The following is a 15,514-nucleotide window of genomic DNA, read 5'->3' on the forward strand; positions in this document are numbered from 1 at the left end:
TCTCTTCCCCTGAGGGTGGAGAGTGGGCGGCGGTGTGAGAGCAGTCCCACCCAGCGGGGCCAGGTAGTCACTAACCAGCAGATTGCGGCTTCCAGGAAAGGATCGTAGTAAGTTAAGAAATCAGGAACCGTCCTGGATATTGCACAGCTGTCCTTCCTTTCTTCTATAGTCATTGGCACCACATGCTTCAGGCAAACAGCGGACGTAGATAAAAGGTTTCAGCTGTAGTTAAGTCAGACAGGCTAGTTGAAAAGCCATGTTTTCCTGCCCGCCCGTCAAAACGCGTGTGTGGGCCGACAGCTGTGGAAACTGCAGTCTGTCTTTCAAAATGAGCATCCCCCATGTGCCAAGTGTTCAGAGGTAACAGTTAAACGCGCTGGGAGGAGAACGGAACTCCAGTGCTTCAGCCGGGCCTCCGAGCCTTCCGATTTCCTTGTCAAGTAGGCAGGTGGCACAATGCTTGTCACATATTTTAATTAGTACCTGAGAAGCGGGTTTCTATCCTTCCCCCCCGCCCCCAATAACTACCGAGATACTGTTGTTTGGGCGATCAGGCGGCTGTGTGCCGGGGGGCAGCCGAGCCTGCCGACCCGGTGGCCCACCCAGCGGCGCCCAGGGCACCCCGAGCCCCGCGGGGAGGGCGGCCCGCCGCCGTGGCCGCCTGGGGCGCCTGGGGCCGCGCGCCACGGGGCGCCCCGCCCTCGCCCTCCGAGGCCCAATCACCTGGAGACTCCGGGGGCACGTCCCGCCGCCAGGCCACGCCCCCGGCCGGCGCGGGGGGCGCCTTTAAGAGGCGGCCGGGCGCCGCGGGCTCCGTCGGGCCGCGCGGGGCCGTGGACTGCCGGGCTTGAGTGGCAAGCGGCCGCAGGGCTTTGCGCGTCGCCTCCGCGCCCGCCGCCGTCCTCCCCGCGCCGCGCGCGCGCCGCTCCGCCGCCGGAGGGGGGCTCCACCGGCCTCACCGCGGCCGGCAGCTCGCACCTCCCGCACCTTCCCCGCCCCGCGCGCCTCAGGGGCCGCCGCGGGCCATGCCGTCCTCCCGGGACGAGCCCGACGGCGCCGCGCGGGACCCGAGCGAGGAGCAGCCGCCCGGCTCCGCGCCTCTAGGCGACGCTCTGCTCCCCGGCCCGGGACCCTCCGACGGCCTGGAGGCATGCGCCGAGAAGGTGGAGGTGAGGCTGGCGGGAGCGGCGGACGGCGAGCCTCCGGAGCCGCCCGAGGGAGGCTGGGGCTGGCTGGTGATGCTGGCGGCGATGTGGTGCAACGGGTCGGTGTTCGGCATCCAGAACGCGACCGGGGTACTCTTCGTGTCCATGCTCAAGACCTTCGAGTCCACGGACAAGAAGAGCTTCAAGACAGGTGAGGCGCAGCGGCCGGGTTTCCGCCCCCCAAGCCCCGGCGTACCTCCCGAGGCAGCGGCTGCGGCGGGCTCGGCCGAGGGTCCCGGACCACGGGGCGGAGGACGCGGAACTGAGGCGCTGCTGTCAGTGTCGGCCCTCCCTTCCACACACCCCCTGCCCCTGGCCTGTCACTTTGGTACTGTCTCCGGCGGTGAGCCTGCCTGCCCGTCCGCCTCCGGAGTGCAGATGGTGTGTGTGTGTGTGTGTGTTTTGGGGGGCGGGTGGAAGGTACGTGTGCCCAAGGTCACAGGGAAGCCCCGGGGGGCAGCCCTGCCACACCGCGGCTAACTGCCCTCTTGAGCTCTATGCTAAATTTAGAAAGCCCAGGACGCTGCCGGGTCGCCCCTGCCTGCCAGGAGGAAGGTGGAGGCTTCCCGGTCCTTGTTGTGTTCCTTCACTTTAAGGTGCAGACCCCGAGTTTGTCTCCTGTGGAGCGTTGTGCCCCGGGGACTAGCACTTTTCCATCAGTTGTTTCACATCACCCCCCTGTTTAGATGACAAAGCCCAGCTCCCTGCTTCCGAGGTGGAGATGGACAAACACCACGTCTGTGGTCTTCCAGGGCCAAGTGATTTCCCTGACCAAACGGGACTTCTTCCCTATCGTTTGCGGGGAACATTATATTGTTCATAGTCTTAATATTTTTTTTCTATTAGAGCGAATATTTTTAAAGTCTTTAGTGTGAATCCAAAGACTGAGCAGGACTATAATAAAATTTTAAGATTAGTAGTTGGTAATGTTGAAGGTCTTAAAATCTTTTATACAGTTGACATCATTCACAACTTGCTTTTTTTCTTTCCTGCATCATGTTTGGCACTTACCCACATACTACTTCAATTTGGGCTGGGAGCACAAATTCTTTCCACTTTAAACTGATGGTTTTCTGCGGTATGCGTATATTGTATTTTATTAATGCATTCTTCCTTTAATAGACATTTAGATTGCTTCCAGACTTATAAAAGAATGCTGCAGTGAATATTTTTGTACATTGTCTCCTTGTGCATGTGAATAAGGTACCATATTTAACTTGGAATTTCTGTTCCTTAAATAGCTGTTGAAGCTACTGTGTTATATGCAGGTCAGAGGACTAGTTCACAAAAGTGTTAAAAAAAAAACACTTTCTTAGTGGTTTCAGGTAAGCAGCTACTGTGCAGATTAGCAGGATAGATATGCATTTACAATAGTAAATAAGTGTAATTGTGTCTTTCCGAGAGGGAGAAAGAGGTAAAATTGACAGTTAATGTTTTAAGACTGTTTTCCTGTTACATCTAGCATGCTCTTGCCTGGGATTACAGCTTTTTAATGCTGTGAAAACAACTGCGGTCACTTATTTGCTGCTGTTTTTGCAAACTCCGAAGAGTAGATCCCATTGGTATTTGTGGGTTCCTCCTTCCTTCCCCTTTCCTGAGGGAGGGGAGAGGGTGCTGGAGAAGAGAGCATAGGTTTTGCCAGGGACTAGAATTTTACAGTGTTAAAACCTCTACCTGCTGCCTGTCCCCCACAGATGGCTGCAATATCCCAGGGCTGGTTAGTTAAAGGCGAGGCAAAGGAAAAGAACCTGTTTCTCAAACTTTTTGAAACTGTATTTTCAGTTGTGATGAATATCTGTCTTTATTTTCTCAGTTCAGCCTTTGACAAGTCTTTCAGTCATATTGGGGTGTGTGGGTGTGAATCGTGTAAGCAGTGTACAGGTGTGCGCTTTAAGTGTCTGAAGATCTTTGTGCCTGTCTGCCTGACTGCCATGTGTGGTTGTGCCCTTGCACAATAGTGCCCAACTTGGGCGAGTGGGGACTGAAAACCAGCCTGTGCTCTGGGTGTCCTTTGTCTGATTCCTACAAAGGGATCCTGTGCACTTGAAGTGGTCTTGTCATAACACAGCTGTCAGATTGAACAATGGCCATTACTCAGGCACTAACTAATACTCACGTAGCTGATAAATCTTAAGGGCTGAAGGGAACAAGTAACTTAACCTCAGTTGAGGGGAAAAAAAGTTAAATGGTAGTCTTGTAGTTATTGTCGAGCTCTCTCTCTATCCTCTGCATACACACACACAGGCACATATACATACAAGGCACATACACATACAGATGCATGTATACAGTACCCCCCCACAAGCACAGGCACACATACAGACACACACGCAAACACATATATCACACGAGGCACATATACAGGTGCGCACACACACTCGCAGACACATGCAGCTGCAGACATGTGTACACACATACACAGGCACACATATACACACAGGCACATATACACATGTGTTTGATTAGATTCGTCATCTACCACAGGCACTAAAGTTTTCGGGAATACTTGCTTTGAAGTTTGTTCAGGCCTTTTCATTTTGGTGTTCTAATGCTGAGTCATCTGTGATAAAACTTGCAAGCTTTAAGGCCAGTGGTGAGGGTGGGTGGGCGGGGAGGAATACCTGAAATTTATTCAAGGCTTGTTATGTTTTGAGCTTCAGTCATTTTCTTTCTCTCTCTCTCTCTCTTTCGAGTTTCAGTCTTTTTTCTGTTATCTTATCCATGATTGATAATTCTGGTGTTGGTTGTGATTATTTCTTTTCATTAGTTTGTTTATAGTTAGTGGTAAGTCCAGGATACACAGGGAGATGGGGGCTGAATTGGGATTTAGGTCAGAGTGATGGCATACATTTTTCAGTGCTTCCTGTGGTCGAGCACTACATACATGCCTGTATAAACCTTGCTGCAACCGTATGAGAAATAGCCTTATTCATTTCTTTTCAGAAGTGGAAACTCAGACTTCCAGAGTTTACATACACAGTGGAGCAAGAATTTAACTCCAGGTTTATCTGACTCCGGGAGCTGCGCCTGGGTCAAACCTAGGAGCTGGAAAGAAGTCCGAGTCTCTCACCTGGGTGGCAGGAATCAGTTACTCTAACCATCACCCCTGCCTCACAAGTCATGCATTAACGGGAAGCTGGAGTCATTAGCCAGAACTCAGAGTCCAGCCCAGACAGTCCAGTGAAGCATACGAGTTTCTTAACTTCTGGGCTAAACATCTGAAGCTGGATTTTTTTTTTTAAAGATTTATTTTTATTATTTTTTCATTGGAAAGGCGGATATACAGAGAGGAGAGACAGAGAGGAAGATCTTCCGTCCGATGATTCACTCCCCAAGTGAGCGCAACGGGCCGATACTATGCCGATCCGAAGCCAGGAGCCTCTTCCGGGTCTCCCACGCGGGTGCAGGGTCCCAAAGCTTTGGGCCGTCCTCGTCTGCTTTCCCAGGCCACAGGCAGGGAGCTGGAAGGGAAGCAGGGCTGCCGGGATTAGAACCGGTGCCCATATGGGATCCCGGGCGTGCTAGGCGAGGACCTTTTAACCACTTGCGCCACCGTGCCGGGCCCTGAAGCTGGATTTTTAACCACCAGTCATGTCATATTGGCTAGATAAAGTTCTTGTTATATGTCTATTTATTTTTATGTCATTTAAAAGTGTGAATGAGCTCTCTCTACCCACTGGTTCACTCTGAATGCCTACAGCAACAAGGGCTGGGTGAGGCTGGGTGAGCTGCAGACCCAGGCCAGGTCTCCCACTGGGACCAGAGGACCCAAGACCATGAGCCATCATCAGCTGCACCTGAGGATGCACATCAGTGGGATCAGGAGAACAGCCGGGCCCACCCTAGACACACTGATACAGGCTGTGGATGTCCCCAGTAGCCTCTGACCACTGTGGCAAATACCTGGCCCTGGGTCCTTCATCTTTCTTTGTGGGAAGTAGACAATTGCCAGTGCTTGATGTTGTATTGTAATACATTTTTGAAGTGCAGAGAGACACCTATAGAGGAAAGTTCACCTTTGACGAACTGGGTTCTTTTGGACTGATCCGTCGTGGAGCAGCTCTCATACCTCCATCTCAAGGCTATCTTAGCTCTTCTCACATCCAGGTGATCCACCCAACATTTCTCAGAAACAGACCGGAGGAACTTGATTCTCACTGTGCTGCCAATGATGAGTTTATCTCACTGGTAACCGTCATTTGTTCTGCACATGTTTGCCAAGTAAACACCACCCTCTGTTTTGAGCTCTGTGCTGGGCAGTGGAGATAGTGGCCGAGAGAGTATCAGCTCTGCCCAGGGAGCATGGGCTGTGCTGTGGGACCCAGATGAATAACAGACCTCCCTGGAACATTTGCAATATTTCCAATTCAGTCTTTTTCATCTTAAAAGGCTGTGATGCCAAGGACATTTCAACAGCTTGTTAGAACAGGAAAGGACATCTAACGGCCTCTTTAAGGATATATAGATCTCACTTTGTGAAGGTGAAACTTTGGAAGGGAGAAGCAAGCTGAATCCTAGGTTGGGCAGTAGACCCAGTGAGAAATACTGACAGCCTCACAGCCTAATGGTGCTGCTCCACTCTGACGACACGGGATTCAGAGATGTATCTCATATACCCTGCTGTGGCAGGAGGAGTGGTGTGGGTCGGGAGGTGAATTTTCACCTGTCCACAGGTGGAGTGGTACCTATGGGAAATCTAAAACAAAACAGTTAGCCGGGAGTTAGTAACTTTGTTTCTATAAAGCAGGGCAGTTAAGTGGAAGGCGGTGACTTTGTTTCTAACTCCAAGGGCTGTTGGGAAACCCTTGGAACTGATGAAGTGCAGGGCCCTTTGCTCTGACTCATGTGGTTCCATGGCATTGCCTGCCTGGGATCTTTCCCTGGTTCCAGTCTCATGTATTTATCTGCTGCTTTCTTCCTGGAGAAAGCAAGCTAGTTAAATGGTACATTGACTTTTAGAAAATTTAAAACTGTTTTCAGACTCAGTGTTTTGGATAATTAAGGATAACCTTTTTGGAGAAATTATTTAATCTTTGTGTTTTATAGGTTAGGTTATCAAGACTTACTTTGTGTAGTTCCCCAAATATATTCTTTTTTAGTCTTTTATTTTATTTTTTTTTAAGTATGTGTTAGGGCTGATTTGCAATGTAGTGAGTGGGGCTGCCACCTGGGAACCTGAAATCCTATATGGGCACTGGTTTGTGTCCTGGCCATTCCTTACTTACTTCTAGTCCAGCCCCTTACTAATGGCATGAGAAAAACAGCAGAAGATGGCTCAAGTATTTGGTTCTCTGCCACCCATGTAGGAGACTTGGATGAAGCTCCTGGATCCTGGCTTTGGACTGGCCCTTGCAGCGATCTGGGGAGGGAGCCAGCAGATGAAAAATAACCTCTACTCTCTTCTCCCTGGAACTCTGGCTTTCAAAATCATTGAATAAATCCTAAATACAAGTCATCTGTGAGGCAGAGCGACATAGAGGGGAAAAAGGGAGAGGAAGTGGACTCCTATCCTCTGTTTCCCTCCCGAAGTGCTGGTGAGAGTGAAGAGTGGGCCAGCTGAAACTTCAGGTCTGCACAATCACTTGAGCTATCATACTGCCTCCGAGGATCCTGGTTAGCAGGAAGCTGGCATTGGAGCAGGGTTTTGGACCAGGCACTCTGACAGGGACCCAGATATCTAACATGTGACTTAACTGCACACCTGCTCCAGGAGCCATTAGGTTGAAGATCCAAACGCCCAGCTGCTTTTCTGCCTGCGTTCTCTGAGGCCTGGGCAGCTCATGGACTTGTGACTGGACAATGGGGTGTGATTTAATAGAAGACTGAGGGGGAATTTCAGAGAGACTTGTTTGATGATTTTTTTTAAGTTTTATTTATTTATACGAAGGGCAGAGAGACAGAGACAGGGAGGGACACAGAGATCTTCCACTCACATATTTAATCCACAGTTGGCTGTAACAGCCTGCACTGGTACAGGCTGGAGCTAGGAACCTGAAACTCCCTCTGTATCTCCTACGTGGGTGGCAAGGGACCAAGTACTTGGGCCATCACCTGCTGTTTCCCGGGGGCGATAGCATTCTTCTTGGCTGGCACTGACTTTGTGAGGCGTATTGGGTTAGGTCCCACTGTCTGAAATGCTGGCATCTTGTATGGAAGCTGTTTCGAGTCGTGGCTTCTCCATTTCCAATTCAGCTTCTGGCTGGTGCACATGGGACAGCAGTGGAGGATGGCCCACATGTGCTTGAGCCCCTGTTTCCACATAGGGAGACCCAGAAGAGTTCCTGGCTTCTGCCTAGTCCGGCCCTGGATGCTGTAGCCATTTGGGGGAGTAAAGATCTCTCTTTTCTGTAATTCTGACTTTCAAAGAAATAAATAAATAAACCTTAAAAAATGAAAGATTCCTGGCTTCTCAGTTGCACTATTTCTTTGTCTCAGGGATAAGACAGGGCTTCTGAAATGGGAGTCAAAGAGTTCCCCAGGTGAGATTTCTTCGTGCCAGCTGTTACACAGTGAGTGTCTGTGGGGGAGGTTGTAGTATTTTAAGTTCAGGTATTGTGGCTGACTTTAGGGGAAGAGTTTCTGGTTTTTACAATAGGCCTTGAGGAAGGAAATTCTGGTTGCTCTGGCTTGCCTGGCTGGGAGACGGAGCAGGGAGTGAGAGATCAGAGAAACTGCTTCGGAGGCCTTTACTTTGGGGTATCATTTTCTGAGCCCTGATACCACAAAATGCATAATTATGTATTACACCTAAATTAGAGATTTTGGCTATCGTTCAGAAGTTAATCACTCTGTCTTGCTTTTATGCTGAAGAGCTTTTGTTGAGTTTAGTAGAGAAAGCTGCCAGTATAACTAATCCTTTAGGACAAGTTTCCAGTGATAGTGTGTTGTTGAGCTGGTTACAGTGAAGGAATAATCTGGTTCATGATCCCCTGTCTCTCTTCATTCTGAGAAAAACACCTGATTGTTATTTGCACAGAAAGAGAGGTAGAAAGGATAAGAGGACTCGTTTATGGAAATAAACTAGTCTAAGCTACCTCCTAAAGGAAGTCAGCATAGTGTAAATGTGGCCCCAGGATTTTGAAATAATCAAGAAATGAGACTATAGTGGACATTTCCTTTCATATAGCAGTGACTAGCACAGACAGTGTACAGTGAATTTAAATACAAACGTAAGGATAGTCTTGTCAAGGGAACTGAATCAGCCCAAACTGAAAGCAGTAACAGAGTCACTTCAGGAACAGTTCTGCTGTGTCTCACAGGCTGAGCTGTGCTCCTTCTGTGATTTGCCTCGGCGTCCTTGTTGACCCTGTGCTGCAGGTGCCTGACCCTCCGTCCCTGACCTTGTGTGTTCTTCACCTCCTCCCACCCCACCTTTGGGTGTCACTTATGCTTGTGGCTCCAGCCACAGATGTGGGCTATTATTTCCAAGTCTCTCCATATTTGAGGCCCACATTTAGTATTTCTAGACAGTTCCCTTTGGGTGCACTGATATTATCGTACTTGACAAAAGTGCCCTTTTTCCATAGCAGCCATGTACAACCCCCTCCCCCTCACTGAAGGCAAAAGCTGGTGGGCATAGCCATCTCTCCTGCCTCCTGAATTCTCTTAGTGCTTCACCTCCACTGGTTTCTCAAGTCAGAATCCTGGAATTCATTGTAATTCCTTCATTTTTTTCTCCCTCTTCCTTGGCTGTTTAGTTCAGTCGCGCCAAGGGCCTTGGTGTTGACCTCAATCCTGAAGCCAGTCCTTGGTTTTATTCCCTGCAGTGTCTCACTTGGTGCCTTTGTCTCTTTTGCCCCTGGTTATTGTCTTCCCTGGTCTTGTCAGTTGTGAGAACACCTGAGTGGTTTTTCTGAAGTGGTGGGCCAGATCATTTTTCTGTTTTGATGCTGTTGGTGACATCTGTTACTTCTAGGAAAAGCTGGACCTGCCTGTTCTGGCAGCCTGTGGGTTCAGGCCCTTGCTGACCCACTAGCCCTGCTGCTCCCCTCTCGCCTTTTAGCCCTTCGTGCTCCAGCCTAGCTGAAGGGCTCCCGGGGGACCAGACCTGGCTCTCCGCATTTGTCTCCGTGTGTTGTGTGTCCATTCTCCTACCAGCAGTGTGGTTACTGATCCTTGACGAGTCCAAGAAGTGGTTGGTCCCTTCATCCTTCATGCCACACTCCTATGGCATGTCAGTGATTTTATGTACTGTTGTGTATTTGATGTACTTGGAATCATGCATAAAGCCACATTGTGGAGTTTTCTTTGGGAATGAGTTTGAATCAGTTATGAATTTAGCTTAAAGTGGAAGATAGCCTAATTTCAACCTTTTCCGATGTAACATTCTGTATAAATGATCATTTATATAGTCCTTTGCCATGAAGAAAGAGCTTTCGTATGCCTTTTTTGGCGGGATGGGTGGCGGGAGCAGGCTTGTGGTGTGTAATGTATAGATAAGCAAACAGCAGCTGCTTGCACAGTTTGTTGAAATTTAAGAACATCTTTTTAGTTGAGGGAAAATTTGTACTTTTATCACCACTGTTGTGAAAGTGGAGTCCTGTCTTTAAAAAATGAATCCCCTGGCTCTGTTTCTTGCATCTTTACTTCTGTGTTGCCTTAGAACCTCAGAAATGTTTCCTAATCAAGTCATCAGAAACCTTGTCATTTTCAAAAATGAACCATTTAGTTATTGCAGCTCAGCTGCCAGAAATGTGACCTCATATTGCAGTTAAACAAACCTTAACAAAACAAACCAGACCTCAAACATGACTTGAGCAGGCAGCTCTCCACACTTCTGAGCACCTGCCTAGCCTGGTACCACCCACAGAGGAGCTGTGGGTGTTTAATGTGGCAGAGGTTCAGAATGGGTAGCTCTAGACCGCCTGGGACTTGTGCACACCCACTTTGGCTGACCTGGTTGTGTCCCGGTGATGCGCACAGTAGCACTTGCAGAGGGATGCAGACCTCAAAGGCACGGCTGGGGATGCAGACCTCACAGGCATGGCTGCGCTTACATTGCCACTGTTTTCAGCAAATGGAATTCCTTACCATGCCTATGGGGGTGCAAGTAAGAAGTTGAGAAAATAACTTGCCTTAGTCTCAAGTCAGAAGCCTTTTAGGATTCTACTAAGTTTTAATTATGGGGATAAATATGAAATTCATATTGGACATGAATGTGGGCCAAAGTGACTTTTTTAACCTCCTTTATTCCTACTTGATAACCTTTTTTGCAGTGTATTTTATTTTGGGGCCCAGTGTGGTAGCCTAGTGGGTAAATTCCTTGCCTTGCATGTGCCGGGATCCCGTATGAGTGCTGGTTTGTATCCCAGCTGCTCTACTTCCCATTCAGCTCCCTGCTTGGGCCATCCTCCACTGCTTTCCCAGGCCACAAAGCCTTGGGACCCTGCACCTACATGGAGGACCTGCAAGAAGCTCCTGGGTCTTGGATTCAAATCAGCTCAGCTCCGGTTGTTGCAGCCACTTGGGGAGTGAATCATTGAAAGAAAGATCTTCCTCTCTGTTCCGCCTCCTCTCTGTAAAATGACTTTGCAAGATTTATTTTATTTTTATCTGAAAGAGCTACACACAGAGGGAGAGACAGTGATCTTCTATCCACTGGTGTGAATGGCCGCAATAGTTGGAGCTGGAGCCAATCTGAAGCCAGGCGCTGTGAGCTGCTTCCAGGTTTCTCATGTGGATGCAGTGGCCCAAGGACTTGAGCCATCTGCCGCTGCCTTTCCAGCTCATAGGCAGGGCCCTGAATGGGAAGAGCAGCTAGCAGGACACGAACTGATGCCCATATGGGATACTGGTGCCACAGGCAGTTAGCTTGCAATATCATTGCACTGCCCCCTACCCCTCACATTGATAATTGTTTTTAAAACATTTATTTATTTATTGGAAAGTCAGATATACAGAGAGGAGGAGAGACAGAGAGGAAGATCTTCCATCCGATGATTCACTCCCGAAGTGAGCACAGCGGCCGATGCTATGCCGATCCAAATCCAGTATCCAGGAACTGCTTTCCCAGGCCACAAGCAGGGAGCTGGATGGGAAGCGGAGCTGCCGGGATTAGAACCGGCGCCCATATGGGATCCTGGTGTGTTCAATGCAAGGACTTTAGCCGCTAGGCCACGCCGCTGGGCCCCCACATTGATAAATTTAAAATTCTGGTGCAGGTTTTCATGCACCATCAAGGGTGATTTACTTGTGAGCATCTGTGGTATTCAGAACATGAAAGCATGCTTCTGTATTTATTCACCTTTCTGAAGCTTTTCTTTTAGTTGTGCTATATTTTCTAAACTTTCCTCTTTTTTTTTTTTTTCAATTCATTTGAAAAAAGAGAGTTAAGGAAGGAGGGAGTTAAGGGTTGGGTAAGAAGAGAGCCTGTATCTGCTGGTTTACTCCCGAAATGCCATGCAGGTGGCGGGGACCCAAATACTTGAGCCATCCTCTGCTGCTTTTGGGATACACTTGAGCAGGGAGCTGGAGTGGAAGCAGTGTCAGAGGCCACTCCCCCAGGGTGCTCCCATACTGCAATGTCAGAAACTTGCACCCCCCCTTTTTTTAATGCAAAATAATATGCTGCTCTGGAACTTCCCATCTATTGCTCTTAATAAAGGGAATTGTGTTTTCCTCTTATAGCCACCTCTCACCCCCACCACTTACTGAGATCATTTACTGAAGAGTGAAATGGAGTTCAATTCGTGCTTTAGACTGTTAAATCCAAAAGAAAGGCCAGTGTTAAGTTTGATGGATGGCTGTCAGGAAAAGGAAAGTGTGTTGATCTAGAGTTTAGCTGCTTTTTTTTTTAACTGAAGGTTTTAATTGCATCTACAGTGTTCTGCATGTGTTTATTGGTTCCAAAAAACAATCTTGAGATAGGTGTTATAAAAATAGAAAACCACAACTCATTACATGGGGGATGTTTATTGATTTTCCTTGGTAGATAAGTATTAATGCCAAGTCTGGTGAGCTTGTCTGGTGACTGTTTTTAAACAGTAAAAGTCTTTTCATCTTGCTTAATTATCCTTTTTATGAGTTTTGACTTTGTGTTGCAATTTCAAATGGCAGCATCTCAAAGGATTCACATTTGTCAATGGTGGCTTGAACAATGGTATTCCGTGAAGTCAGCTCTGAAAGTAAATGGTGGCAGGAAGTTGCCACTGCTGTGGGCTGGTGCTGGGGCACCTTTACCCTAACCATATTTTATTAATGACTGTAGTCCACACTCTTGAAGAGTTAACTGTTTGCAGGAGTAAGTGCGTAAAGAATAAGTGTTTAGAGTTGTCATTGCAGGTGTTAGCTTTTGTCTTCCCTGTCTATTCAGAAAGGTTCATCTTGTTGGCCAGGCAAGTACTGATAAAAGGGATCTGATTTTAAGTAAAATCAGATTGTCTGGCCACATTTTGATTTTGAATCAAAACAGATATTTAGTATTCGATCCACAACTATTAAGAGCCAGAGCACAGGGTACTAGCATCTGAACCCCAGCCAGTGACTACACATGAAATTCTTGTTAACTTTTTCCTTTTTTATTTGTGAGTGGGGTGGTTGTGTGTGTTGAGATGTCAAGGGGAGGGAAATGTAAGACAGCTATAATAGACTCCTATTTATGCTTTTATTCATAATTATATAGAAAATGTTAAATCTAGACGTGATCATTTCTACCTAGCAACTATGATAGTTCTACCATGTTAGAGACAGAGCAAAGACACTTTTTTGGACACATTTCCTTTTTATGATTTATTTATTTGAAAGAGTTGCAGAAAGAGGAAGAAACAGGAAAATCTTCCCTTTGATAATTCACTACCCAAGTGGCTGCAACTTTCTATATTTTCTTATTGGCCACCAGGAAAAAAGAAATCTCAGAGGGTCTTGCCTGGATAAGACATGGTTATGTTTTAATATCCATTTAGATGGAACTATTTAAAGTAATGCTTTCACATGATTTAAATTTTAGATCAGTGTGTTTAAGGGCCACTTGGAGGGCTCTGTGTAAACATGAGAGTTTCTCTCACTTCTTTTCATAAGCTTGGGTCAGGACATGATGCGCTGTATGTCTGAGGACTGAGCCCTTACTGGAAGAGTGTTGTGAAGTCTATAGAAATCTGCTCAAATCTAAGAATCTAAAGTGAGAAACTACAGTGCAGATTTATTGTTTTGGCATCTGTAATTATTTAGAGAGATTTATCTACAGTTGTTTTTGTCTCTTTGTCTCAGCTCTTACCTCTCACAGATGTAGCTTGACGAGCACAGCTTTTTGAAACTGATATGTGTGCCTGTGACGTTCACATATTCTGGATGTCATTGGTGTAGAGCCACGGTCATATCTGAAGTTCTTCGGGCCATGTATATGTCCTAGAGTTCACATTTTTGGATTTTAATTTTTCTATTTTTAAAGATTTATCTTTTATGAAATTCATTTGGAAGGCAGAGTTACAGAGGGAGATGGAAAGAGGGAGAGATATTCCTTTCACTGGTTTATGCCCCAAATGCCCACAACAGGGCTGGGCCTGTCAGAATCCAGGAACTAGTAGCTCCATGCAGGTCTCCCACATGGGTGGAAGGGACCCAAGCCCTTGGAGCATCTTCTGCTGCATTCCACACACACTAATATTGATCCTGGATCAGAAGTGGAGCAGCTGAATCTTGAACTGTTCCCCACATGGGATGCTAGTGATGTCATAGGCGATGGCTTAATCTGTTATACCACAACACCTATTTTTTGCCTTTTTAAAGAATAGCCTGGCACATATACCCATACTTCTTAAAACTGTTTCAGAAGAGGCTGGGGTACCCTAAGTCCGATACATTAACATTTCTGCAGCCAAATATGTGGACACTATATAAAGTGGGATGCATGGAAGCCATGATGAATCCCCATGTTGTTCAGGTTAGGTTTTGTCTCCAAGTGAATGTTGGTTCCATTTTTTTTGTATCTTTTTTTTTAAGTGATTTATTTTTGTTTCGAAGTCAGATATACAGAGAGGAGGAGAGACAGAGAGGAAGATTTTCTGTCCAGTGATTCACTCCCCAAGTGACTGCAATGGCCGGTGCTGTGCCGACCCAAAGCCAGGAGCCAGGAGCTTCTTCCAGGTCTCCCATGTGGGTACAGGGTCCCAAGGCTTTGGGAAGTAGAGCTGCCAGGATACGAACCAGCGCCCATATAGGATCCTGGCGTGTGCAAGGTGGGAACTTTAGCCGCTTGGCCACTGTGCCAGGCCCTGTTGGCTCCATTTTATATAAACTTTGAGTCTGGAATTTTAGAATTATAAGTCAGTCCCAGAGACCAGCTCTGGCTGACTCAGAGCTTGCGAAGGATGCATGGATCGGTGAGACCATAAGAAAAGATGAGACTTGGACCACTATGGCATGATGCTCATAATGGACAACTCAGGAAAGTTGCCTTCTTTGTTTATACACAATCATCACAAGCTTTTGCACAATATCCAATTGTTTCATTTTTACTTCATTACAAAAGAATGATTACAAAATCAATCCTAAAAAACATTATTATTATTTCACTTCAGAGAAAATATTTTCAGCAAGTTATTACTCACTCAAACCTGCAATGACCTGGCTGAAGCCAGGAACTCCATGGTTGGCAGCACATGCAGTTACATAGTGCCAAGTGGTTTACTTATATTCAAAATCAATTTTCACTAAACACAAACTAATTAATATTGCTTAAAATATTAAGGGCACAGAGTTAAAAGGAAGGATCATAAATGAAAAGATTTTATAAAAGCATATAACAGATTCTTTATTAAATTTTATAATAGATCATGCATTAATTACCACCACCTTCACCTAGTGCTGATTCAGTTGTTTTTTGTTCTTTTGTTAAAGGGCAGTGAAAGGGATCAGGGCAACTCAGCCATTCTACAAACAGAGGGCCTTTACAAGAAACTTGCTTTTATCTTTATTAACTGTTTTCTTTCTCTAAATATAAGTGCCAATATAAGGTTGAGATTTTAAGCCATTTTGGGGGTTGGTTCACATTTGTTCCTCTTTAGAAGATGCCCCATATGCTTTCTGCTTTCTTTGGTGAGAAACCAAAATGTGTCATATCATGTGTTGTAACAGTTCGAGGCTCATAGTAAACAAACTCTTTGTACATCCATGATTGCCATCTGTTCCAAGATATCATCAAGCCATTTCTTAAGGAAAACATTACTTATATTAGGGCAAACTTCAGGACAAAGAGGGGCACATAACAGGATGTTTGGAGACATTGTGGGCTCAATTGTACTATTGTATGCTTTTTGCTGTGTGTCATTGCTTTACATCACTAAAGATGTTTTTATCATAAAATGATTGATCAG

At 46.6% G+C, this 15,514-nt stretch overlaps 1 protein-coding gene across 1 annotated transcript in view; it reads left to right on the forward strand.

Annotated features, from left to right (window-relative positions):
- Positions 1-935: 935 nt before the first annotated feature.
- The window catches only part of SLC16A10 (solute carrier family 16 member 10), a 125,808-nt gene continuing 111,229 nt past the window's right edge, over positions 936-15,514 (forward strand). The window contains exon 1 of the mRNA XM_040983895.1: positions 936-1,356. Within this exon, the coding sequence (XP_040839829.1) occupies positions 1,026-1,356 (331 nt within the window). The 5' untranslated portion in view covers positions 936-1,025. The remainder of the gene's footprint in view (positions 1,357-15,514) is intronic.

This window comes from Ochotona curzoniae, unplaced genomic scaffold, assembly GCF_017591425.1.
Source record: "Ochotona curzoniae isolate NIBS_2020 unplaced genomic scaffold, NIBS_Ocur_1.0 contig_3819, whole genome shotgun sequence".
NCBI classification, from domain to species: domain Eukaryota; kingdom Metazoa; phylum Chordata; class Mammalia; order Lagomorpha; family Ochotonidae; genus Ochotona; species Ochotona curzoniae.